General features: G+C 37.7%; 1 protein-coding gene across 2 annotated transcripts in view; it reads left to right on the top strand.

Moving 5' to 3' along the window:
- GRIA3 (glutamate ionotropic receptor AMPA type subunit 3) overlaps positions 1–27,458 on the top strand; it is a 310,602-nt gene that overhangs the window by 228,882 nt on the left and 54,262 nt on the right. For both annotated transcript variants that reach the window (XM_023202310.1, XM_023202309.2), the window contains exons 11-12: positions 7,654–8,030; positions 18,176–18,374. In XM_023202310.1, the coding sequence (XP_023058078.1) occupies positions 7,654–8,030; positions 18,176–18,374 (576 nt within the window). The remainder of the gene's footprint in view (positions 1–7,653; positions 8,031–18,175; positions 18,375–27,458) is intronic.

The following is a 27,458-nucleotide window of genomic DNA, read 5'->3' as shown; positions in this document are numbered from 1 at the left end:
TTTGCTAGCAGGGCTCCTAAACATCCTTAATCCTACCTTACCATTCATTTTTACAAATGCATATGGGGACCAGCCAAGACAAGACATCAGAACTGCCCCTCAGGTAATCAGGAAACCAAAGCCTGATAGAGGACACAGGTACAGGAGCGGCAGCAGGATTGGACAAAGTCACAAAATCCCACTACTTGGTAACACAGGTTTTGTGACTCATGGTCTAGTGCTCTGTCCACTGGGTTACACTGACTCAGTTCACTAAACTTGTCGGATTATGGGAATATTGGTGCTGTATCAATCAGATATAGCATCCCTACCTGGCTCTAAGGGGCTTGCAATCTAGTTGTATTATAAACTTTTCCATCTAAGATACTCATTTTGCTTTTTTTTCATCCAAGATACTCATCCTGCTTATTTATGGCCTCCAGGATAATGTAATCCACATTTCCAGTTATCACTTGAAATATTTGAAAACCCAATATAGACAGCTGGGGGTTCTGCCCTTGTAAAGGAGATATGATCTAAGAGAAAAAGAGAGTCAGGAGAAAGGCTAAAAGGAAAGTGAGGCTCCAATTAACAGAACACCTCCCAGTGGGCAACTGCCATGTTCCTTATGTTCCTAGCACTTACAACTAAGGATAAAGAAGAGGGGGGTTGCTTTGGGAAAGGCTTGACAAGCTGCTGCTTAAATTGCTTCTTCTGACTTAGAAGATAGCAGAGAGCCTGGGGGTAGTAATGGGGTTGCAGGGATGATTGATTATAGGTCATATTCCCTGGGTGTCCCCAGACTCCTTCACGCTCCCAGGACACATGGCAACTTTACAGATACTATTTGCACTGACATTTCTCTGCCTAGAAGAAATTATCTCTTAGGTTGTCACTATCCTAAGCTGGATTCATTTTCCATTAAGAAAGGCAGAGAGTCGATTTGTCCTGCCAGCTAAAAGTCAGAGAAGCAAGGGTCCAGTAACAGATGCCAGATATTCTTCAGGTGATTATACTGGGCTTTGGCAGAAGGGCCGATGATTTGATAAAAGTGCCCCCTCCTTCGAATGATGCATGTGAACTCCAAGAAGGAGCATTAAGGACACATGAAGTATGCCATTCTAAGCAGAAAACGTGGGGGAAATATTTCCAGCTAAACGTAGTCTCACAAGGCCTTCATCCAGCTTCAGGGACACTTTTTTATCTTCATATTGTCTTTAACTCTCTCAGCACCCCAAGAACAAGGAGCCCTAATCAATAGATCCAGTCTGGGATACCTGTTCTGGATAAAGAAATGAGGATATTCTGTTGTGACACTGCTTGATGTTGCACAGATTTAAATAAGCCTCATTCTTTTCTCCAGATCTTATCAATTGCAGACAGTAAATATCCCATAGAGTACTGCCAATAAATCAGTTTAAGTCTTGTCCCCCAGCACACAGCAATTATATTCCTATTGTCTAGCTTGATTCTGCCCCACTCCTGTTTTCAACACATATCAACTTTCCAAAGGAAATGTCTGCCAAAGGCAGCTAGAGCCTTGTGGTTGATACAGGGACAAAGGGTCAGGTCATGTCTGCTTCTTCTCTTGGATAACATAACATATAGTACATTATGATTACACATCAATACATTGTCTACTCCCTCTCTCCTATCCCCTTCCTTGCTTTCAGAAAGTGCTTTAAAATGGTGTCTGACAAGCTCCTGCTCATTTATAGTCTCAAGGTGGGTTACAAGTTTTGTATCAGATAATCAGATGAAAATTCTTAAAGATATAACAAGCTTACAATCTCAAAGAATTTTTTAAATTACGTTTAAAGTCAGCATCATCTCTGGCTAAAATCTGTCAGATTCTTAGGTGCATCAGCCCTATACATATGAGTTTGTTGGTTCTTAAGTTTTATAACATTTACAACTTTGACAACCCACCTATGAAAAGGATTATAAATCCCCTCAAGTTAAATCCTCTCCAATAATGCAGTTAATCCATGTTTGCAACTGGTGAGTAGAAAATTCAAACCTAATTCAGTGTGTTTACTGAGCCCACACAGCCACACTTAGGTTGCTTGATTAAAATACTTTAAGTAGTCAAGATGCAAGCAAAAGCACTAACAAACTCTTACTCTGTGCTCTTTCCATTTGCTTGATTTTGTCTGTCAATTGGAGCACCCTCATACCACTACCACCCACTTACCTACCTAGGTTTCTGAAAATAACTGGCCTACTGCTATTACCAGTGCAAGCAATGGCTTGAAGACAACTGGCCACTGGAGTGATTCAGGACACCCCAAGAGAGGCACTTCATTATTGAGTCAGAATTTCACCTACTACCTAGCCCCATCCATAATTCTTATCACTCTCTCTCCCAGCCTCCAGCTGGCTTTCGTAAGAGCAGAGACTAGGAAAGGAATTCCATTTGAGGACTTACCTTTTTCAGTTTTTCATCAGTGTGGGCCTCCTCAGTCTTTAAGTTGCCTTGAAAGTGACCTCTCCCTTTACCTTCTTGCTATGGCAATCCCAGGAGAGCTCAATGGATATTTTTGGATGTTAGTTACAGGGAGGAGCATATTACTAAGTAGCGTCCAAAATACATATTGAGCTCTCCTGGGACTGCCATAACATGATTGCTCCACACAAATTATGCCAAGCAGGTCCTATGCTCTGAAATCACCAATTATCACAACAGCTTTTTTTGACATTTATTTTACGTTCAGGGGTACATGTGCAGGTTTGTAACCTAGGTAAATTGCATATTACAGGGGTTTGGTGTACAAAAAACAACCCCATAAAAAAGTGGGCAAAGGACATGAACAGACACTTTTCAAAAGAAAACTTACATGCAGCCAACGACTGCCTGTGGAGATAGTGGTGATAGAGGGCAAGGGCTTCTCCAAGGCTGGCTCTGAGCTGACATGAGTTCTGCTGCTTGGTTTCTTACCAAACATTCAAGAAAGGAGGAGAGTTGCTAAGTCTCCTACCAATAGAAGGGAAGGGAGCTACAGATTCTGCCTCAAGCTGTCCTTGAGCCTTCTTCCACCTGCCTTCTTCCACCAGTTTTTTGCTATTCCTTTGTCTTTTTCCATCTGTAATAGGTCTTTTTAAGGTTCATCATGGGGAATTATCCTTTTGGAGTCAGGTCTACATCAAATGGGGTACAACTGAGCACAGATTTAATGCCATTCTTCATTGGGAGAGCACCCTCAAAAACATAGATAAATTCCACATTTTTTGAAAAATCTCCTTATAAAGAAACAATCCAGAAAAAAATATGGAAATGCCAGGCTGAGGGGAAAAAAAGGCAAGTGCCTAAGGGGAGCAGATTCTTCCTGTTCTCTTTTGTGATTTCAGAAGTACTTCAAACTAGGAATGGCCTTTTTTGGGGATCTGTTCTTTTGATGAATGTTCCTGGAACTCAGACAACACAAAGTCCTGCTTTATCCATCTAGCCGTGTCTTGTTAGTATTTAGTGGTGCTTACCATGTAGTAGGTGCTTCAATTACCGAGTTAGAGCTTTTTCAAAGGGGTCAAGATTCTCAAACTCCTTTCTGTACCTGCTAGAAAAGAGCCCAAATTCCTTAAATTCATTCCAAAATAATTTTCTTAGGTGAATGCCTTCTTATTTCTTTTTTCTAAAACAAACAAGTAACAATTTCTCCTAGAACTATCTTTTAGACTTAAAAGATGAAAAATACTGGTTAAATTAAGTAATTAAATTCAAATGAAATCAAGTGAGAAATGATACTAAAGGGGTATTTGCATGCTCTGAGCAGGAGGCAGACGTGTTGGCAAAGAGAGGAAGTGGCTTTATCTGTGAATTCTCTTGGCATGACAAGACTCTTTGTAACTGATTCAGACTCTCTCTGCCAAAAAAAAAAAAAAAAAAACTCTGCTAGCTTTCTGACCAACTCATTCTCCTCAGTAACCTTTTTTACTATGACCAGGTCTAGCTTCAGGCAAAAGGGTAAAATAGATGAAAATTTGTCTTTGGCTCCCTTCTAGTTAGTAACATGGAATTGGAAATTCAGAAGTTAGCCACAATGAGATGAGAGTTGAAACCATAGGTAACAATACTGAGGGATGAAAGTGAAGGACAGAACCTTAAAGAACAAACCTTCATTGATTATCTCCTAAGACAGGCACTCCGAATAGTCTCTTGGGGTACAGAGGTGCACCTTGATTGAGATAGCAGAACTAGGAAGGAAAGTCAGAGAAGGAACATTCAGGGAGGTAGGAGGAGAATCTGGAGTCTTTCATAACAGAGAACTAAGGAAAGAGGGTACATACTGCAAAAGGCCAATGGCGTCACACAAGTAGTTAATGTCTGAAGGAAGATCTTTGGATTTAGTAGTCAAGTATATAGTTCAAGAAACAATTTAAGTAATTTGGAGGGGCTGGAAATTAAGTCTCAGGGGTATAAGGAGAAAGTGGTGTTGATATCAAGACAGTAAAGCTGTATTTTTTCAGTAATACTGGTGGTGTTAGGGAGAGATGTAACGTGGTTAAGAAGGCAGCAGGATCAAAAGGTGAGAGGAGTGTTTTCTGTTTCATTTTTGTTTGTTAGTAAACAGGATTACCTGAAAATGCTTTTAAGTGAATAAAATAGATCAATGATTTTCAAATTATAGCAAGCATTACAACAAACTGGAAGGCCACATGAGTCTCATCCCTCCACAATTTCTCATCCCATACCTCTGGGGTGGAGCCCAAGAACTGGCATTTCTTTTTTTAATTATACTTTAAGATCTAGGGTACATTTGCACAATGTGCAGGTTTGTTACATAGGTATACATGTGCCATGTTGATTTGCTGCACCCATCAACTCGTCATTTACGTTAGGTATTTTTCCCAATGCTATCCCTTCCCCAGTCCCCCACCCCCTGACAGGCCCCAGGGTGTGGTGTTCCCCCACCTGTGGCCATGTGTTCTCATTGTTCAACTCCCACCTATGAGTGAGAACATGTGGTGTTTGGTTTTCTGTCCTTGTAATAGTTTGCTCAGAATGATGGTTTCCAGCTTCAACCATCTCCCTGCAAAGAACATGAACTCATCCTTTTTTATGGCTGCATAGTGTTCCACGGTGTATATGTGCCACATTTTCTTAATCTAGTCTATCACTGATGGACATTTGGGTTGGTTTCAAGTCTTTGCTACCGTGAACAGTGCCACGATAAACATACGTGTGCATTGTGTCTTTATAGTAGTGTGATTTATAACCCTTTGGGTATATACCCAGTAATGGAATCGCTGGGTCAAATGGTATTTCTAGTTCTAGATCCTTGAGGAATCGCCACACTGTCTTCCACAATGGTTGAACTAATTTACTCTCCCACCAACAGTGTAAAAGCATACCTATTTCTCCACATCCTCTCCAGCATCTGTTGTTTCCTGACTTTTTAATAATCGCCATTCTAACTGGCAAAAGATGGCATCTCATTGTGGTTTTGATTTGCATTTCTCTGATGACCAGTGATGATGAGCATTTTTTCATGTGCCTGTTGAACTGGCATTTCTAACAAGTTCCCAGGTGACTCTTTTGCTGCTAATCTAGGGCCCACACTTTAAGAACCACTGGGATAGATTAATGGAGAAGGGAAAAATTAAAGATTTAAAAGAGACAGTAGATAGAGCTGGGTTTTAAGAAGCAACAGAGAAATATAGAATGCATGGAATAAGTTGATCAAATCTTAGAAAGCGTCACTTTCTGTGAGATGGAAACACACAGAAGAAATGTATAAAGATGCTGCAATATGTTGACAAAGTGTAGGGGGGGCACTGAGATGATAGAGCTTATATCAAATGGCTTCTATCTTCTCAGTAAAGAAAGAGGCAAGATCATCTGCAGAAAGGATAGGACTGATAAGGATTAGGAACTGGGAAAAGTTTGAAATAAGTATCATTCTCAGACACAGAGGAGAATCTACATTTGGGGGGATAGGTGGGTTTAATTTTAGAAATGATGAGTTTGAAATGGTTGAGCCTCCAAGGAAGATTTGATCAGTAGGCAGTTGGCTTCAATAAACCCATGCTTTCTGCAACTTCCACTAGGATGTAAAGGATGTAGGATGCCCTCCATGCAGGTAAGTATTTTTGTCTGTTTTGTCTGTCTTGTTCACTGCTTCATTCCTAGCACCTAGAATAGTGCTTGGCACAGAATAAAGACTCAAATTTGCATTGGAATGAACCTAAGAGGGGTTGGTTAAGGTTGATAATTGCAGATAAAAGTAGTGTATAGTAGAAACCTGCAAGTATTTATGAAGTTAGAACATTATGTTCATTAAGCAACTGGGTTCTGGAATCTGAAGACCAGGGTTCTAATCCCAGCCTCTCTGTGCTTTAGTTTCTCCATCTCTAACACGGGAATGGTGATTGTACCAACATCAAGGTTACTGTGAGAATTAAATGAGATAGTAAGTATAATGTGCTTAGCAAAGTGCCTCATATAGAATAAGCACTCAATAAATGTTAGCTAGCTGTTCATCATCTGCAGTTCCCCTTAAACCAATTAAGGAGTATTTCTCAACTGGTTTATCATATGTAATTCAAAGGAGTAAAATTTCGTTTCTTTGAAAATATACTCTATATCAGACTTCCCTACCTCTCCCCTTTGGTAGGGGTATTGAGGCATAGCTGTTCTGAACATAGAAAAAAATGATCAAAACTGGTGTTTTCACTTCATATATGATATACCATCCAAAAGCCTTTCCTTAGTCAGAAGGATTTTTCTTTGTGTGCATTTTAAGGCCTGGCTTCAGGCTAAGACTTACTACTGTTGGAAAGGAACAATTGCAAAAAACAAAAGAAATAAATGTAGAAAATCCTAGTGCCTATTTTCAAGGGATTAATATAAAAATGTTGCCTGCCTTTGCCTGAGTTAATTGTGCAGTGCACTACTGACATTTATTTTATTGATTCAATACATGTGAGTGCTACACTGATATTATCACTAGAAAATATGGCTTACTGTATAAATTAATATGTGTTCTGACAACTGTTTTACCCTTGTTATTGCCCAGGCAAAATTCTTTCATGTTCGCACATGTCATATACAATAATCAACAACTCATGTTTTAGGCATCTACAGTTTCTTTAGTTTATAATATGTTGCAGTGATCCTCTGCTTTCAAAAAACCTGTTTTAATAGATATACTCTCAAAAAAATTCAAGAATAATGTAAGATAGCAAACACCTGAGAATTAAACTGCTGTGGCCCTGTGTTGCACCTCATGGTGTAGAGTGAAGCAGATATAAGAAGTATAGGATATTATGCCTGCTCCACAAGAATTTTCAGTCAAGTGAGGGAGATAAGACATAAGAACATGAAAATTAAAATAAGAAAACAAGAGGTAAACAGTGATATGTCACAAGGCAGTACAAGTTGTATTATAAGGTAGCAAAAACACACTATTAGGAAAAGAAAGCAGAGTTGGTTGCTCTAAGCCAATGTGTCTCAGAGGACAAAAGGCCAGCACCCTTTCTTTAATTTACGACCAAGTTAAAGCACTTTAGAACCCATTGAACGCTACCACTTTTCTAACCTAAGCATTGACAATTCAATTGTTTGTAAAGATTTAGAACTTGACATTTTCACTAAAGAAGTATATTAAGTAACAAATAACTGATTAAAAGACTGTCTCTAAAAGTCATATATGTTTTCTTTTTTTTTTTTTTTTCCAGAGAGCTGATATAGCTGTTGCTCCTCTCACTATAACATTGGTCCGTGAAGAAGTCATAGATTTTTCAAAACCATTCATGAGCCTGGGCATCTCCATCATGATAAAGAAGCCTCAGAAATCAAAACCAGGAGTATTCTCATTTCTGGATCCCCTGGCTTATGAAATCTGGATGTGCATTGTCTTTGCTTACATTGGAGTCAGCGTAGTTCTTTTCCTAGTCAGCAGATTCAGTCCTTATGAATGGCACTTGGAAGACAACAATGAAGAACCTCGTGACCCACAAAGTCCTCCTGATCCTCCAAATGAATTTGGAATATTTAACAGTCTTTGGTTTTCCTTGGGTGCCTTTATGCAGCAAGGATGTGATATTTCTCCAAGGTTTGTTTTTGTGGCATACTTAATGCCTCATTGCATTTTATGGCCATACTCCATTCATGTGCATATGGTATTCATCCATCTCAACTCCAAATTTTTTTCATTTAACATTCCATCAAATGACAAATTATCATCAAGCCATTGTGTTTGCTTACGTCCATGAAGTGAGTGTGTCATTGGTGTTGCTTTGAATGTCTTTTTTGCACTTCTTTGGTATTGTATATACATTAAAACAAACATTTGAACTCTGGATAAAGGCAACATTGCCACTAATATTAATATTACTCAGATAAAGCAAATACTAAAGCTTCATCACATCAAACAGACATGGTTTCCTAATTAATTGTACTAAAGTGTTTTCTCATTTGTCAAGAGATTGGATCCAGACAAAATTTAAAAGAACATAGAACTCTTCTTTAATTCCCTCCAACCTTCTCCTTTCAATGCCCTCCCTTTTTCATTTTGCTCTCAGACTGCCTACAATTATCCATTGTAGTATCCCACCCAAGTTTTCTAGTTAAAACTATAAAACTTCTCATAGAAAACATAGGAGAATATCTGTTTGACTTTGGATTAGACAAAGTGCTCTTAGATAAGACACAAAAAGCACAATCCATTAAAAATTTGATAAACTGGACTTCATCAAAATTCAAAACCTTGCATTTAAAAAGACATATTAAGAAAATGAAAAAAAAAAACAACTGGGAGAAAACATTAGTAAATCATATGTCTGATAAAGGACTTGTACCAGAATATATGACACCTCTTACAACTCAATAAAAAGAAGACAAACCAATTTTTTTTAATGAACAAAAGATTTGAATGGACATTTCCCCAAAGAAGATATACAAATGGCTAATAAGCATAACAAAAGATACTCAACATTGTTAGCCATGAGGGAAATCCAAATTAAAACCACAATGCGATACTTCCATACATCCTCTAGAATGGCTGCAATCAAAAAGATAGGCAATACCAAGTGCTGATGACAATGTAGAACAACTGGAACTTTCATCCACTAGTAGTGGGAATGCAAAATACTACAGCCACATTGGAAAATAGTTTGGCAGTTTCTTATCAAGTAAGATATATACTTAAAATATAACACAGCAATTCTATGCTTAGCTATTTACCTAAGAGAAAGGAAAATATATTCACACAAAAAAACTATACGCAAATGTTCATAGTAACTTTATAATATTAAAAAAGTAGAAACAACCCAAATGTCCATCAACTCGTGAATAAACAAAATATGATATATCTATATAGTGGAATACTATTCACCAATTAAAAAGAACAGACTACTGACACATCTACAACATGTATGAAACTTAAAAATGTTATGCTGGGCCTGGCATGGTGATTCATGCCTATTATCCCAGCACTTTGGGAGGCCAAGGCAGGTGGATCACCTGAGGTCAGGAGTTCAAGACCAGCCTGGCCAACATGGTGAAACCCTGTATCTACTAAAAATGCAAAAAAATAGCTGGGCATGGTGGTGGGCACCTGTAATCCCAGCTACTTAAGAGGCAGAAGCAGGAGAATCACATGAACCTGGGAGGCGGAGGTTGCAGTGAGCCGAGGTTGCACCATTGCACTCCAGCCTGGGCAACAAGAGCAAAACTCTGTCTCAAAAAAAAAAAAAAAAAAAAAAATTATGCTAAGTGAAATAAGCCAGATGCAAAAGGCCATATATCATGCCATTTGAATTCCATTTATTGAATATCTCACACTGTATGATTCTATTTGTCCAGAATAGGCAGTCTACAGAGACAGAAAGTATGTTAGTGGTTGCCAGGGGCTTAAAGGGAGCAGAGAGGGGATAATCAGGGCCAGTATTAGGGTGAGGCAATTGAGCCTGAGTAAAGCAAGTACAGGGATCACATCCAAGCTTTATTTAAAATTTTTATATTATGCATTAATTTTTTAAATATTGGACTAAAATTCTGTTCATCTTGATTAATGAGATTTTGATGCCCCTTTAAACTTTGCATGTGGGGGGGTTGCTTCACTTGCCTTATCCTAGTCCTAGGCCTGCAAGGATTAGCTGCAAATGAGCATGAAGGAACTTTTAAGGGTGATAAAAATGCTCTAAAATTGGATTGTGATGATAGTTGCACAACTATGTTTACTAAAATCACTGATCATACACTTATATTGGTGAATTTTATGGTATGCAAGTTTTATCTAAGAAAAGCAAAATATTGAACTTGAATGTCCTGAGCCTCACAAACTTAGTCTAAACCTAAACAAATATGGCGGTGAATTCTTAATTATAATACATTGTAAGTGAATGTAACATCTTTATATTTTGAGACAAAAAAGTTGTAGATTTTGGTAAACTTGAATATTAATCCAAATACTGACCAGAGTCAATTATACAAACATATTAGGGATTTTCATGTGAAATATAAAGACTCAGAAGATTCCTACCATGTTTTTACAGCATACTTCATTTTGAGATTATCCACTTGGAGCATAAAACATTTAAAAAGAAGCTTTGCAGCATAACTAATTGGTAACCATATTCGGCAGCTTTTTAAAAGAGTCTGTATGAGGCATGCCTCACTTATCGAAGTCACATTTTTTGGCTTTTCTCAATCTGCTTGATTACATTCTCCAAATTATTTCACTCCCTCTTCCTTTTGTGCTTAGAATGTGTATCATTTTTCGTATTATCTGGGAGTTTGTTTTGCTAGTTCCTTTATTTTTTGAAATGTTCACTTCAAGAGACTATGGTTTCTGAATGATCCTATAATTCAATGATTTTTAACATGGCTGGTAATCTATGTTGAGACAATACTAAAGAGTCATTAAGGCTAAAGATCTTATTGGTTTCTGTAAGTGAATTTTTAGAACTAAGTTTGTGGTATCCCCATTGGAGTGCTGCATACTACTCTGCATACTCAAAAAGTCTCTTCTCATTTTTAGAAGTATTTATGTATATTGATTCATTAAGTAATAACTTAAAGATTATGGCCTGAAAATGACAGGTTGAACAGGTTTGTTAATGTCTTATAGTAGAATTTAAGCTGTGGCTCTTCTTTGGCACTGAGATACATCAAGTGCTTTTTTTCAAAGTGTATGTTTTATTATACTACACTAGACACTGTCATAAAGAGCAATGGCTTTCAAAATGTTTTACCATGACCCACAGTAAGAAGTAAATTTTCCATCACAATTCAGTATACACATATGTATATAACCAAAAGTTCGCCATACTTTAACCTTACAATGTGCAATACACTCTGATATTTTCTATTGTGTCTTTTTTTTTAAATTCTGGTTACAATTCAGCCCAGAAATAGGGCACACAACCTACAGAACACTAGCCTAGAGTAACAAGTATTATTCTTACTATACTTTTAAGTAATAAATTATTGCCTTTATGAGCTCTATGTTTTCCACCATATGGGTGATCCCTCCTCCAATACTGTCTTTTGTGTGTCCTTCGAAATAAATTATACCTTTAAGCCTTTTAATAAAATGTTATACTTCTTAGCATATTTCTTATATATACTAGTGAAGAGGAAACACGTTTCTCCTTGTCTTGAGAGCTCTACTCACTATATGCTTGTGCTCAATTGTATAACAGCAGTCACTGTGATGTGTTTCTAGAACTATTAACAGATTTAGATATTTCTGATAATAACATAGTTGTTACTGTAAGATTTGTGGTTGCCTTGACTGCAAACACCAGCAGTATACTTTATTTCTGTTTAATGGCCACGGTTGGAATGCAAACTCTTCAGAAAGCCCAGAATGTGAACATGCATTATACACTCTGACTTTTCTCAAAACTGAAGCAATTCAAGAAATTATGATACCACATTTTAAAGCAGAATTTAAGTATTAGAGCAGGAGGAAATGTCAGACATAAATTAGCCCAACTGCTTCCATTTACTGGGGGCAGAGGAAAAACAACCACCTTCCCTCAGCTCCCACTGTGTGTAGGCACTTTACCTGCATTATCACGTGGATTTTAATCCTCAAAACACCACTGCAGAGTGGGCATTATACTTATTTTTAAGTTGAAGAAGGTGATAGTCAGATTAAATAATTTGCCCAGTCACACAACTACTGGCAGAGCCTGAGTACAAACCAAGCTCCAATTCCAAAACTCATGCTCCTTCCACTTCATGCTGCTTTTTCCCACATCACAGACAAGGGAACACCACCCAAAGGATGATGTGATGAAATCCAAGGTCATGGAGGTTTTCAGAGGCAACAGTATGATTATTTCCACTATACTGCCTCCCACTACCAACCTGAAGTTGTACTGTTTGTTCCATTCCTCTCCTCATGCTCAGGCAGAAGAGCTGTTTTCCATTCTCTCAACCTCTAAAGAAATTCTACCTTTTTTCTGGTTTTCAATGAAAGTAGGCAGTGAGCTTTGAAAATATTATCGAGCGTGTGTATGCTCAAAGTAAAAGACTGGGAAATCAGAAACAAGACATAATGAGAAAAACTGACGGCATCATTACATTTTCACCAAATTATTGACAGCTACCTAGAAGCGTAAAGAGTCTATGTCAATATTAGGTTTGAACTACCGTAATTGTTCAGAGGGAATAAGTTTGTTCTACATGAAGCTGGAGGCTGAGCTAACTCTAGAGAAAGTAATCAATATAATAAGCTGAGGTTTTATCCACATACAAACTGATTTATTAGGAGGAGTCGGTGGAAGGTGCAAGGAGATTCAATTCAAACTTTTTCCCCCTGAGTGGGGAAGGAGAAGACAGGCAGTGGAAGAAGCATAGTGGTTAAGCACATGAGCACTGGAGTTAGCCTCACTAGATTCACAATCTGCTTAGCAGTTGTGTAACCTGGGGCAAATCACTAAATCTTGCTAAGCCTCAGTTCTTCATCTGTAAAATAAAAAGCACAGTGTCGGGCATGTAAGTTCTCAATAAATGATAGCTATTGTCATTATTAAATTGGCTGCACATAATCATGCTAGTTTCACAAATACTAACAACTAATATAACATTTGCATTTTAGTTCCTAAAACTTCTTGGGAATACAGTTGAAATACCAGTTAGTATCAAAGAGCTGACCTCTGATGAGAAATAACCAGCAACATTCCTTCTTGAACTTGCTCTTGTTAAAGATTACCCCTCTTGAAATATTTTTATTGTGTTATTCTACTATGTCTTACTGGTATTGGCTGAAGGTTGTAACTTTATTTTTAATATGAAATTTATTTCCTTTGTAAAACTTGGATAGAACCACTAAGCAGTCCAGAGTCCAAGTCCTTCCAGACAAATGCTCCCCCTGCTGACTTTCTGTGCAGCTGCAGGGACATCTGAGGGCTAGATAAATTGAAGACATGAGAGTTGGGGGAATTATTACAGAGAAAATGGAAAGAACAGATGAACTTGAACCTGATAACTGTGTACAGATGTTTCCAAAGGTGTTACTCTCCTGTTAAGTTTTCAAGATATCAAGTACTTTGTTGAAGTGGGCAGGGGATCTGCCCAGATTAGTTGACACGTAGATCCTCCTTTAAAATGTAAAGTATGTGCAGAATAATAAAAGACATGAAGGGTATAAAATAAATGAGATCAAAGACAATAGTAATTTGGGCTATATTTTAAGCATACCCTTTCCTCTACTGATGTATGACCACTGTCTTTATCTTACTGCACATTCACTTCAAAGTAGTAGTGATGTGATAATAAATTAATGAGGTAATAGCAGAATTTTTATTACAACCATTTCATGGCTTTTCTGGCTAAAAGCTGTAGTTTTCAGTCTTTGGGACATGGTTACTTATTCCCATCAGAGAAGACTATAAGAACCAAAGATTGATTCTGCACATTTTTAAAAAAAACTGTCACAGACATGGCATTAAATGGAGTGTAGAAATGATGCATACTTTGGAAGAAAGAAGAGAAAAAGAGGAATGATAAAGAGTTTGTACAAAAGAGAAGCAGTTTTCAGTCCCAGCTCTTCATCTTGTAAAGCTAGTAAAGTGAAGATTATAAAATTTACTTACAAGATAAAGGTTATAGCACATAGCTCACTTTTATTATCATTTCAGAGGTCATAAAATACATTTTATTATTAACTCAGAAACTCTAGTTCTTTATTATTGCAGATAACAAGAGCATTGTATATTATTTGATGTACGTATTTTGCAGTGCTTTTATATGTCTATTTTCCTCTTGTTGCTAATTTACTTTCATTAACTTCACGCCTCCTCTTACATTTCCTCAAAAGGTATGATACGCTTCTTATAATGCACTTTTATAAACACTAAATGTGTAGCATTTTACAGCCATTTCATTATGCTAACCTTGAAATCTGTCTTGTGCAACAAAACTATTTGAAATGAATGTTAAACATTTTGTAGCTGCATTAATGGAGGGAAAGATACTGGAAAATGACAGGTCTTTTTAACTCAACTATAAAGTCTTGTCTTATTTTAATAGATCCTTTATAAAATGTGATGGGATTGACCCATAAGTCACTTTTTATATAGCCTCCATGTGAAATGTGGGTTTAAGTGGCTATAGTTTCCCTAATGAGAAAAGGTAAATGTAAAAATGCCTATTGAGCTTCTTCCCTGTAGGTTCCACTGCACTTTTTCTCAGTGAAAGGATTGAGGCACTTATGCTAAACAAGGGAATAAAGTGGTGGAAATTCCATCAAATCTTTTGTCTAAGCTACTACTGTTTTGAGGGGAGAATGTTGAATGCAAGCTTGTGCATTCTATACTGATTCCACTGAAGCTCCTTTTCTATCTCTGCTGAGGTATGCAGATACTGTTATGCCATTTCTATGTGGGTAATCACCCAAATTCTCCACGCTCATAGGTATATCATGACATTAACCACAAAATTGCCAAAGTCAATAACTATGTAGACAAGAGGCCATGAAAATGACCATTTTGCATTTAGGTTTATTTTCAGTCATGTCAACAACGAACAGCTGAGTCATTCAGATCAACCACATGATGATCTGAATCAGTACTAAAGTGGCCAAAATAACCAGATTATGATGTGCAGGCTTGATTTTAGATCAGACTGACACAGCCACAGTCCATTAGCCTCAATACAATGGCACAGTATAATTTCCATAAATTACTGTATTTTTCTCCACATTGTCAAGTAGACAATGCATGAACTACCATTAGTATTCACAACAGCAAAATATACCTCTTTCCATAGCAAACTGTGATTCTGGAATTACTCCAAAGTCAGTTTTCTCCTTGGTCTGGCAAAACCTCATCATTCCAAATAAAAATGACAGTCACAGTTCTGTCCCAAATGAACAACAGATAAAAAACAATAATTATACAAATATGTTTGGTTTTCATGCTACTATATTTCTCAGCATTTGTAGAAAATTTGTACCTTCTATAACTTACACACCACTTTGGATTTTCTTATACAAAATATGGGTATTTTATATTACAAAATGTGGGTATTTCTCTCCTAGTGTATAAGTTTAAATGTTTTATTTTCTATTCCTCCTCTCTGTGCCTCAGTTTCTTTATCTGTAAAATATCTCTGTTTGCTTATCTTTAAATTAGTACCTAACCATAGGGATAGAGAATTAAAATAGTTGGCACAGGTAAAGCAATTAGAACAGAGTCTGGCCCCCAAGAAGTGCTCAGTAAGTATTAGCTATAATTGTTATCATTTTTGTTCCTCTATTAGTATGGATGTTTCTTTGGAGTGTTAATCTTTTATATAGCAAAATTATTTCTAGAGTCAGATCAGTTCAGAATAAATTAAATGTATGTAGCAACAATGAAGAAAGACTCTGAAAGGTATAAATGCATAATCAAAACACTCTGTATACTTTTAACATTCAGAAGTGTGACACATTCTTTTGTGATTCATCCAGATGTTTTTACTTCTGATTAAAAGAGAAATGTTCCCAGATGAAATCCTGAGATAGTGTAACTGTTAGAAAAATCTGCTGCAAAGCAGATTTTCAAATTCAAAAAGCTAAAAGTGATCATGCTCAGGAAATAAATAAGGGTTGTCTTAGGAATCCAGGGACCAACAGGAACTGCAGATTTTTAAAAAATCAAGTCAGTTTGTTATAGTCAACCAATAATAAATATGTATCAAAATACCTGCCAAAATTATTCATTCAGAGTGTAGCATCTAAAACAACTGAGTTTTCCAGAGGCCAGAAAAAGGTTATCTTGGGACACAGGAATTTAAATTTGCTTCAAAGTGGTGAAATGCTGGTACAGACAGAGAAGAGCTTGATTTGCCGGCTCTCAGCCCAGAACTACCCTCTTCCCACAGAGCCTAGAGATATGCCAGGCTCCTACGCCTATTCTTGACTTTATGACAGAGTGGGTTCTCTTCCTGTGAGCTTTTCTGGGCATGGAAGAACATAGCATAACTAGGATGGAGCTCTGCCACACAGCAGAATTATCCTAAGGATGATGTGGCAATGTTTTATAAAACCTAGGGAGCAGATTTTCATTTCTGCAGACAGAGCCAGCCTTCAGCAATACTGTGAAGGAGATGAAGTTTCCTGAATACAAGCCATTACCCATCACTGAGCATTCAATTCCCTCACACTGTCCAATAACTTCCTATGGTCCCTGTCTCTGAGGAACACTCATGATGTAGGACCAAACTTGCAACACTGTCTGCACCTCGGGAGTTTTATAAACTGCTGCTGCTTAGTCCCAACCCCCAGGGTTAGGATTTAATTGGTCTTGGATGAAACCTAGGCAAGGTTTTTTGTCTTTTTGTTTTGACGTGTTTTGACTAAAGCTCCCTAGATGATATTGATATGCAGGCAGAATTGAGAATCACTGATGTAGAAGAACAATGTTTCTCAGTTTGGTCTACAGACCACTTGCAGCAGAATCACCTGTGATGCTTAAGAAGTGCAGATTCTTGGGCATTCAGCTATTCTGAATCTGCATTTTAACAAACACCTCAGGTAACACTGATGCACAGTAACATTTAAGAACAAAAATTTCACCTTATTAAAACTTACTTTCCCATTCCCTACTAATTGAATAAACAGGGGGTGCTGTTGAAGTAATGTGTTACGTTTTGACCAAGCCTCCTGAAAACAACACAGAGGGTGATTCCAACAGAATTTCTCCATCAGACCAGGAAGATGATTTTGTTTTCATTTTCTGTGCATGGGGGTGGAGAGGGGTGTGGAGGAAGCAAGCCTTTTAATGCCTCTAGTCCGACTATACAGGTAGTTTCCTACTTCACTTGGAGTCTGCCTTGTGTGGTTAAGGCTTAGTTGTCAAAGGAGAAAGTTTCTAATCTCTGGACCCCAATAGCTATTTATATGAAGATGATAACAAATATTATCATCTAGCTCCTTGCCTCTTGGATGATCAACTCCACAAAATGGCAATATCTTTGTTAAATTTATTAAACTCAAAGTGAATAGTGCTCATTTTCCAGCACCTACCCATTTATCTTCAAGTGAGAAGAGGTTTTTGACTGTTTTTCTCATGACATTACCTTATAGCAGTGGTTTTCAACCTTGGTTGTGCTTTGTAATCACGTGGTGAGCTTTAAAAAATCTAAATGTCTGCGTCCTACCTCCCAAGTTCTGATTTAATTGGTGGGCCTGGGCATGAGTTTTTTTTTAAGATTCTAGGTGATTGTAATGTGAAGCCAAGGCTGAAAACCACTTGCTTCTACAGGTGTGCCCAGCAAAGTTCACAGGAAGAGAACTCAGTAAGTTAAATTATTACCTATGGAAGCAGGAGATGGTAAAAAAAAATATATATATATATATATATTCTTTCCTGTAATTAAAAGGAAAAATCCTGCTGGGAGTGCACTTGCAGTCCCAGCTATTCAGGAGGCTGAAGCTGGAAGATTGCTAGAGCCCAGGAGTTCAAGTCCAGTCTGGGCAACATAGAAAGACCCCACCTAATTTTTTAAAAAGAAAATCCTGCTTTGCAACGTGTATAGGCCTGACGAGTATTATGCATGCACCATCATAATATGCCATCATGACATGGGGTATTGTTGTTAACATGTGACCTTTGTTTAATGTTTTAATTCCCTTACATCATCTATTTCCCTCCTTCATCAGCTATACTTAAACCACTCCTCTTTCCAGAAATAAAGACAAGGATTTCTTAAACTTAGATCTGGCCCCTCTGGGTCTGGATTTGTTTTTGTTTTGTTTTATAGATCACTCTCCGGGCGCATTGTTGGAGGGGTTTGGTGGTTCTTCACCCTGATCATAATTTCTTCCTATACTGCCAATCTCGCTGCTTTCCTGACTGTGGAGAGGATGGTTTCTCCTATAGAGAGTGCTGAAGACTTAGCTAAACAGACTGAAATTGCATATGGGACCCTGGACTCTGGTTCAACAAAAGAATTTTTCAGAGTAAGTGCTTTGCAGTTAATTGAGCCTGCTGATTTTTATTTTATCATCTTCTCACAAAGGCAAGTTCACAGTGCTTTTAAGGGAGAGTTGGGAAAGAGTGGGAATGTTATCAAAGGAGAGCATCTTAAATACTGGGCTGCTTGGTTGGTGATCTACTTCATTGTTGTTTAGAACTAAGACTTGAGTAAGACATAACAAGTTGCATGTCGAGGGCACTGAGTTTGGACTACCAGGTTTGAATCCCAACCCTGCCACAAAGTGATTGTTTGTCCTTGGGCAAGCCATTTAACTTCTACCAGCTTCAGGCCCCTCACTTGAATAATGAGGGGATTTAACTAAACAATATTTATTCTGCTTTCTAGCTTTTACAAAAGCAGTGTTTTTATGTCTCAGAGGTTCACAGAAGTTAGGCAATTGACTGTAAGACTCTGAGGAGTAATGGACTATAAGAAATTATATATTCTGTTTTAAATGTTGGTTGTCTATTGAGATGTATTACAACTGTATCAAGTATTTGTGTACATGGTGATAATTTCATTTTCAGGACAGCTGATAATTGTTTTAATGTCTTGGGTAGACTTATTCCCTCTGCTCCTTATAAGCAAAATCTTATTGGGGAAACAGTAAATTTTTCACTAGGAAAAGTTAATAAAGCTATGTAAAGTCTGTCAAGAGGAAAGATGAAAGGAGGAAATGATAGAAGGATAATACGAGGGACAAACCGCTTTTACATAAACCATCAAGATCTTTGTTCTGTGGTAACAGGACTATTAAGGAAGAATACTAGTAGAGTTTTTAAGAACTAAAATGTTTTTTCAGTTACCCCAACAAGAAAAATATGCTGATTTGGATTAGAAAATGGAAACATTCTATAATATTACGACTGCCTGCTACTGTAACCACAGTAACTAGTTGTAGCAATGATCCAGAAGCCACTTGGGTAGTAGGTGGAGTAGTTAGTCACTCTCTTCAAGCAATAATCAAGTTATTTCATGACAGATATAATTGCTGATTTTTCCTCAAAGGCCAGGAGTAAACGGATGGTGGTTCTAAACCTGCTTTTTTAAATAATCAATAAGAAATAATTTCTACATGTATTGTCATGAGATTTGTCCAATTACTTCACAGTAAACCAGGAAGAGTGTGTTTCTTGACATTATAGCAATTAACCACAAACTGTTTTCACTCCCTGAAAGAGAATGTATTAGTCCTGGGACCCTTTCAAGAATTCTCATTGATTCAAAATATCCATATCTCACCTCTACCACCTGTTTACTGAGCAGATCATAATCCCCAACTGGGAAGAAGGGTCCAATGTTGGGAGCATCAAAATGACATGAAGACCCTCTGGAACTAATCTGGCCTTGACCTTCACAACTATGGCAGTCCCATAAGCTTATTTAGAAACAATTTCCTGCCCCCATGAAATCACATTTATCAGGGCTAGAAGCCAGGGATTTCCATCTGATGAGTAGTCAACACATAATCAGCTCCATGGAAATCTGGTTTGATATCAACCTTCAACAGAGCTTATGATCACCATCTCAATAGGCATGAAGTTTCTATATGAGGTAATTAACCACTTAGGCTATCAAGACACCAGAAGTTTCTATATGAAGTAATTAACCACTTAGGATATCAAGACACCAGAAGTTTCTATATGAAGTAATTAACCACTTAGGACATCAAGACACCAGACTTGGACCCTCAGATAAGAGATACTTGTTCCACTGGAAAGCATTTTTCTTTTAAAAACAATTAGAGATTAGAAAGTTGTGCTTTAAATGGTAATCAATAAATGGCATCAATTCCCATTAGACTTTCAAAGACCATTCATCCATATTGCAGGCAAAAGGAGACTCTCTGAAAAGATGAAGAGATTTATTAGCACAGAGGCAGAAAGTGTGCCCAAATATTCATTGCCCCTATGCCCAGACCCCATCTCCCACTTATTTTGTGTCTTTCTCAAAAACTAGGAAAGCATCTACTAAATCATTCAATGATGATTTCATTAAAGGGCATCATATTACCAGAGCTGATTTGAATCAACATTTAATTCTGAGCAAAGCTATTGCCACATTCTGATTGGTTTGTGGTTTCTAATGCTTATCAATTCCTAGCCAATGAGTAATTTGTATGGAAATTGAGTTGTTTTGAAAATCTGATTAGACAGGAAGCTGGATATTTCTAAGCATAAGGAAGTACAAATCATTTTCTAGTTCTGGCATGCCACTTTTTCTGTTTCCCCAAATGGTCACTGGTGGCATCATGAAGGACTTGGTGAGGTGGTTCCTCAGGGCAGCACACAAATGTTGATTATCTAAAAGTGGAACTATAAAAGCAGCATAGAAAAATCAACTTCTTTAACCTGCTTATACTGAAAATGTTATCTAGACTCAACAAAGGCTACCCTTGATATTCATACAATACAGGGTTGTGGGGCCGGCGGCCAATTGGTCTCCAAGCCATTTAAATCCAATGGGGCAAAGACGGCAGCCAGCAAGAGCACATCATCCTTTATTTAGGGACTTGACTGCCACAGTCATGTCACTTCCCCTTCAATCTTCGGTGACGTCAAGTCATAAAGGCAATTTTAAAACCTAACTTCTGGCCGGGTGTAGTGGCTCACGCCTGTAGTCCCAGCACTTTGGGAGGCCGAGGTGGGTGGATCACAAGGTCAGGAGATTGAGACCAGCCTGGCCAACATGGTGAAACCGCATCTCTACTAAAAATACAAAAATTAGCTGGGCGTGTTGGTGCATGCCTATAATTCCAGCTACTAGGGAGGCTGAGGCAGGAGAATTGCTTCAACCAGGGAATCAGAGGTTGCAGTGAGCCGAGATCGTACCACAGCACTACAGCCTGGTGACAGAGTGAGATTCCGTCTCAAAAACAAAAAACAAAAAAAACAGTAACTCACATACACACACACACATACACACACATACACACACACACACACACATTGGGCATCTCTGATAGCCTGCCTTATGAACTTCAGAGGATGAAACAAGATCACACGCAACATTTACAAACATAATATGAACTCATTTCTTCCCAAGCTCACTCTATACTAATACTACAGGGACCAAATTGTAATAACATAAGACAGCCTGGGGCCAGCCCTCTAGTCCTTCCACTAAGAGATAGGAAGAAATAAAATAAAATTCTTTTCTAATTGCCCTGCAGACATTTTTACTTGTCCTGAGTAAGGCTGCCATTAAAATGATGGTATTTTTAAGTTATTCATTTGTTTCTCTCATTTTCTGAGCTTTCCCTAGCTGTCATCTTACAATCCCATAATCAGTGGAACAGAGGGACCTCTTCCATCAGGAAAGGCAGGGAGCAAAATGCATGCTGCTAGAAGAGACATCTAGAATATTACTATTAACTCTCTTGATTTGAAAACTGATTTCCTTAGACAGCAGCTCCAAAACTATATATCCCAACCAGAATTAGAAGCACATATGCCAAAAACACAAGTGGACGGCTTTATTGTTGTTGCCTAGAGAAATGCTACAATGATTTGGAAAGCTGCACTGAAATGATCATTCTCCACTAGGTTTTGGAAATTTAACCTGATACAGATTCATGTTATAAGGTGGAACTGGTCTCACTCATAGGTGGGAACTGAACAATGACATCACTTGGACTCGGGAAGGGGAACATCACACATCGGGGCCTATCGTGGTGGGGGAGGGGGGAGGGATTGCATTGGGAGTTATACCTGATATAAATGATGAATTGATGGGTGCTGACGAGTTGATGGGTGCAGCACACCAACATGGCACAAGTATACATATGTAACAAACCTGCACGTTATGCACATGTACCCTAGAATTTAAAGTATAATAATAAAAAATAAAAAATAAAAAAAAAAGGTGGAACTGGAAGAAAAAGTAATTCCAAAGTTCCCTCTGCCTGCAGACTTTTAAAAGTATTAGAAAATAACTAGGATGCTGGATTTCTGTTTTGTGAAAATTGATATTAATATTTTATTAAGATGCATTCAAATAATTATTTATACATTTATATGCATAAACACCCAAAACAGTTTATACATGGAATCATATAACATAGTATTCTCTTGCCATTATTTGTTTGTTTTTTAAAACTCAAATAAGTATAGATTCACTTCTTTTTTTACTTCATAGTATTTAACTTTACTTCAACTCTATTATTTCCTTTATCAATTTCCTCTTGATAAATGTTTAACCGTTTGAAAATATCTTGGTGTTGTTAACCGTGGTTCAATAAACATTATTTTCCATTGATGTAATAGAATTATTTTAAAATGTTTTTAAATATTTATCCTTCAGTTAAATCCCTTAAAGTACTTAGCCTGTGATGTGACATAAGCCATGTAATGCCTAGCTGCAGACAAAGCTGGCTTAACAAAGTTACAGAATGTAGTAGGCACCTGGCTAAGGAAAATTCTACCCCACAAAATATTTTGCCCCCAGTAGGCACTTTAACAGGATCACGTTTTTCCCCTTTTTACGTTAAATGTCTGATGGTGGAAGAAAGGGAGACGTTTGTTCTAAAGTTAATCCTAATGGAAAAGTTAAAGGTCCAATATTTTATTCATACCATAATGGACAATTTTTCTTTCTCATTTGCTGAACTTTATGCAAGGCTCTTGTGTTTATCTGGGCACAACTCTAGAGGCCTTCTTTCTTATTCACACCTGAGTGAATGGCCCTGACAGGTCGTGTATAACCTGTGATATGCCTGTGCATGTACCTGTGTGCGTAGGCTGCTGAGGCCATGGTATTTGGTTTAGTTTGTTTCTTGCTTTGCCGCTTCTTGGTTTCTTGATTCTCTGAAAGAATACAAGGCAGAAAAATCCCAGAGAGATGTTTCAGAGTTTCAGAACAGTACCAATGAAGACGCTAGTCACAATGAAGTTTACAAAAGTTACATATAAGAGAACAAAGACTTCTTTTATCATTTAGACAGAGTTGGTTTGACAAAGGTTCTCACCAAATCACATCAACAATAAGAAACTAAACTTGCTGACTCAGCCTATTGCACTAACCACTAAACTCAGCTTCCTCCCTTACCTACACAGGGCAGAAACACGGGAGGAAATGCCACCCTTTCTGAAACAAGCAAACTTTTGGAAAATGGCCAGGTCTGGAGGCTGACTTGTATAGTGCATCATTTTATGAGATGTATACCACACCCAGAAACCTTGCAGAAATCATCATGACAGAGATGAGATAATCTCAAAACTTTCTGATTTTATGTGGAGATCATTTACCATGCTGGTAGAAGGTTTTATGAGAGCTTAAATGCTCTCTTCTGGAAATAGGCAGTAATTCTAGAATCCCAAAAAAATTTAAATCCATGTCAATTTGATATGTTTGGACAGTTGACGGGGAAATGGTACTGTTTTAATTCCATGTATATAGGGCATAAAGACACATATTAAAATAAGAAATAAGGCACCAGACCAGAATGAGACACCATAATGTGAATGAAGGCAGTAAGTTCAAAGGATAATTTTATAAAACTGTCATTAGAGTATTTGCCAAGGAGAGAGTTGCATTATCTCTATCGTATCTCTTATTTCACTATATCAGAGCCTACATAACTACAGTGATTATTTTAGGACTTAAGACAAATACTTTATTTATTCTAAGAACACATTGATATACAACTTATATATCACATATAAGAAGTCAATTGTCTCTTTTTGTATTAGTTTTGATCAGTTAGCTGATGAGGTCTTTGAGTCTTACCCCAATGCCAGATGCCAGATTTCTTTTCCAGATATTTGGCCATATCCCCATTACAGATAGTTTGGGGGATAAAAGGAATTCTTTTTAAAAAATAAAGTGTTTAACATTAATTTAAACCTCTTTAAGAAAGTAAATATAAAAGAAGAGGAGTAGAGAGAGTGACAACTTGCTTCAGTGCCCTAGGCAAGGCAGAAGAATTGAACTTTATTAGGAGACCACTAAGGGAACTGTCCTATCTCGTGACTTACAGGCGTTGTAAGCCCTGTGAAGCACAGCTGAATTACTCAAGAAGAATGTTTTGTCTCAACACAAGACTCTTTGATTATTGTCTTGGTCATTATAATTTTTAATTTTTTTAAGCACAGGCAGCGAAAGGAGGGGTTCTGCCACGCTGATTTGAAAAGTAGTCCCTGCTAATAGCATTTAGATTCTGCTTCGACATTCACAACCACACACACACACAAAGCATTTTCAACTGGGTCTACATTTCTTCAATATTTATTGGTTATCTATAACGGGGCTTTTGAAGTATATGCAGGAAGGGAGAAAAATCTTTCCACAAGTGCACCTATGCAGAGTATGCTGACATTTTGACATAATCTGGAAAATCAACCATTAATCTTTAAGCTTTATTATAACTGAGCTATGTACACAACAGACCTCCCTGACACCTTAATCCATCCCCTTGCCTTAGGAAACACATCAAAATGTAAAAATCTTTTGTTAAAAATTTTTTCTCACCAAACACCATGGTGAATTTAAGATCTTAACAGACAATATACCTGGAAAACTACAGCCAAATTTTATTTGTTTGAAGACACATATAATGTGATGAAATGTTTGAGGACACAGTCAAACCATGCACTAGGGGAACACATAACAGCAACAGCAACAGATGAGTTGACACTAAGCGTAGCAGGTCAGGGACATCTGCTGTACATACTACTTGACAGTTTTAAAAAAAGAAAACTGTCTTTCAATTTTGACATGGCTGTTTTGATGCTTATTTTTTTAAAAGTCTTACTTTCCTATGTTATATAATATACAGCAAGAACCATAGACCTTATAGGTCAAGACTGGAGATAGAGCAACAGCCACAAGTGAGGATGCTGAGGCCAGGCCAAAAAGGCCTCTGGAAAAGGGAAAGATGCAATGAGACCACCATTAGCTTTTCCCAGCAGCTAGGAATCTGTGACTCCATAGCTCTTCCTTTCAGGCAAGTCTCAGGCTGTCTGGAAAGGACAATCTCCAAGAAAGTAGAGGTTGACCTGACAACTGTGCACACAACTGAAAACACATCTAATATCTGCCTCCAAGAGAAAGGAAAACATTTAGCAATAAAGACAAGCTAATAATATGCCTGATATTCCATTGTTTATTCAGCAGTCTTTGAGTAACTTTTGAGCCAAGCTTCATGCTAAGCACTGACGATCATACATCTTATAAACAAAATTAAATTCTTCTCTTTTGCCAAAGTACCTGAAAATACCTAGACAGGCTTTTTCACCATATTTGGAGATAGATTAACTTAAAATCTAGGTATCTCACATAGCTAGATGATTTTCCCTCCAGGGAAGCTGATAGTGTTTATTTCTATGGAGCTACTTCCCAGCATGGGCCAATCTATGAGCATGCTCCATGGCGACTTAGCAGCAGGGTTAGTGATTATCTGTAACCTCAGTAGGAAGATCAGCTAGTTTATGAATAAAATAGAAATGGCCTCTGCCTTCTTGGAGCTCACAATCTAGTGGACCATTAATTTTCAACACACATTCACATACATTACCACACCATCCACACAACAATCCTGGGGCAGCCAGAACGAGTACCATTACACCTGTTTCATAGAGGAGACAAATGAGGTACATGACGTTGTGATTTGCTGAACGTCACTCAGCTCAATGGAGAAAAGGCAGCACCAGGATCCTGCTGCTCTGAGTCTCTAATGCAGCACATGTTAAGGCATCTGTATCATCTACTGGTTGATCTATATTTTTATTCCCCTTTATGGATCAATTAGAAAAGGAAATCTATGCCTACTTTTAAAAGACATTTCCCATGCTCCGACAACTTCAAAGGGTTCCAAGATAAGAAGGCAAAGAAAGGCATCTATAAAGCTAGAGTGAATGCCATAAATGCAGCAAACCTCTATTATTACATGGCTTGTTATAGTTTCTGACATGCTAAGGGTTATGTCATGTGTGTAGATGAAACTAGAAAGAACAAGAGAAAGATGAAAATTGTTTCTATTTCCACATCCACTGATGACTTTCTTGTTTTTCTTTGCGTAAAGAATATTTGATCTCAGTTTCTTCATTTATCAGGGAGAATATTCCTTGCTCTACTGTCCTTATGGGGTTGGTGAGAGGCTAATATCACAAAAGCTCGTTAAAAGTATGAAGGTGTCTATAAATCTCAAGAAACAGTAGGAAAAGGGCCCAGCAATAGAGCAATTGAAACCTAAAGACTCAAGGGGAGGGAGAGCGTCAGGATAAATAGCTAATGCATGCAGGGTTTAATAATTAGGTGATAGGTTGATAGGTGCAGCAAACCACCATGGCACACGTTTACCTATGTAATAAACCTACACGTCCTGCACATGTATCCTGGAACTTAAATAAAATAAAATAAACCTAAAGACTCTCCAGACACAGCTCTGTAGAGATGTGAGGGGTACTTCACAAAAATAAAATAAGATAATCTCTCTGCTTTCTTGATGGAAGAGATGTGTTTGTTTTCTTTTTCTTTTTCTGGCTTTGGGAAGAGAAAGAAAGCTCATTCAGTATTTTCCCCTTCCTGCTGATCCCACTTCTACCCTTAATTATAAAATATTACTATTGTGCTCATCTCCTAGTTGATCCATCTTTAGCTATTCCTTTGTGGCCTGCAGATTCAACAACTTCAATATGCACAATTTAGAGCTGCCCTTGAAGACCATCTAGAAACTTGAGGTGCTTGCAAGGTGGCATGCCAGCCATCTGCCCAAAGTAACCAACCATATGGATTTTATTAAACTATCTCCATTAGTCCTCCAAGGTAACCTACTTGTTTATGAGAGCGTTTCACAGCCCAGAAAGCCTAAGGGGGTTAAATCTCCATTCTTTCTGAGGCTGCCAGCTCTCACAGACAGCATCAGGGTAATTAACATCACACAAGATCCCCAGATCTTTGTGAGAACTCTGAAACTCTGTTTCCCAGAAAAACTCATCTAAGGATCTCACTTTCTTTTCTTTTTTTTTTTTTCTTTTTTTTTATTTTTATTATACTTTAAGTTCTAGGGTACATGTGCATAACGTGCAGGTTTGTTACATATGTATACATGTGCCATGTTGGTGTGCTG

Source organism: Piliocolobus tephrosceles, chromosome 12, assembly GCF_002776525.5.
Source record: "Piliocolobus tephrosceles isolate RC106 chromosome 12, ASM277652v3, whole genome shotgun sequence".
Taxonomy (NCBI): Eukaryota; Metazoa; Chordata; class Mammalia; order Primates; family Cercopithecidae; genus Piliocolobus; species Piliocolobus tephrosceles.
Note: the sequence above shows the minus strand (reverse complement) of the source record. Positions and strands in the feature narration are given on the sequence as shown.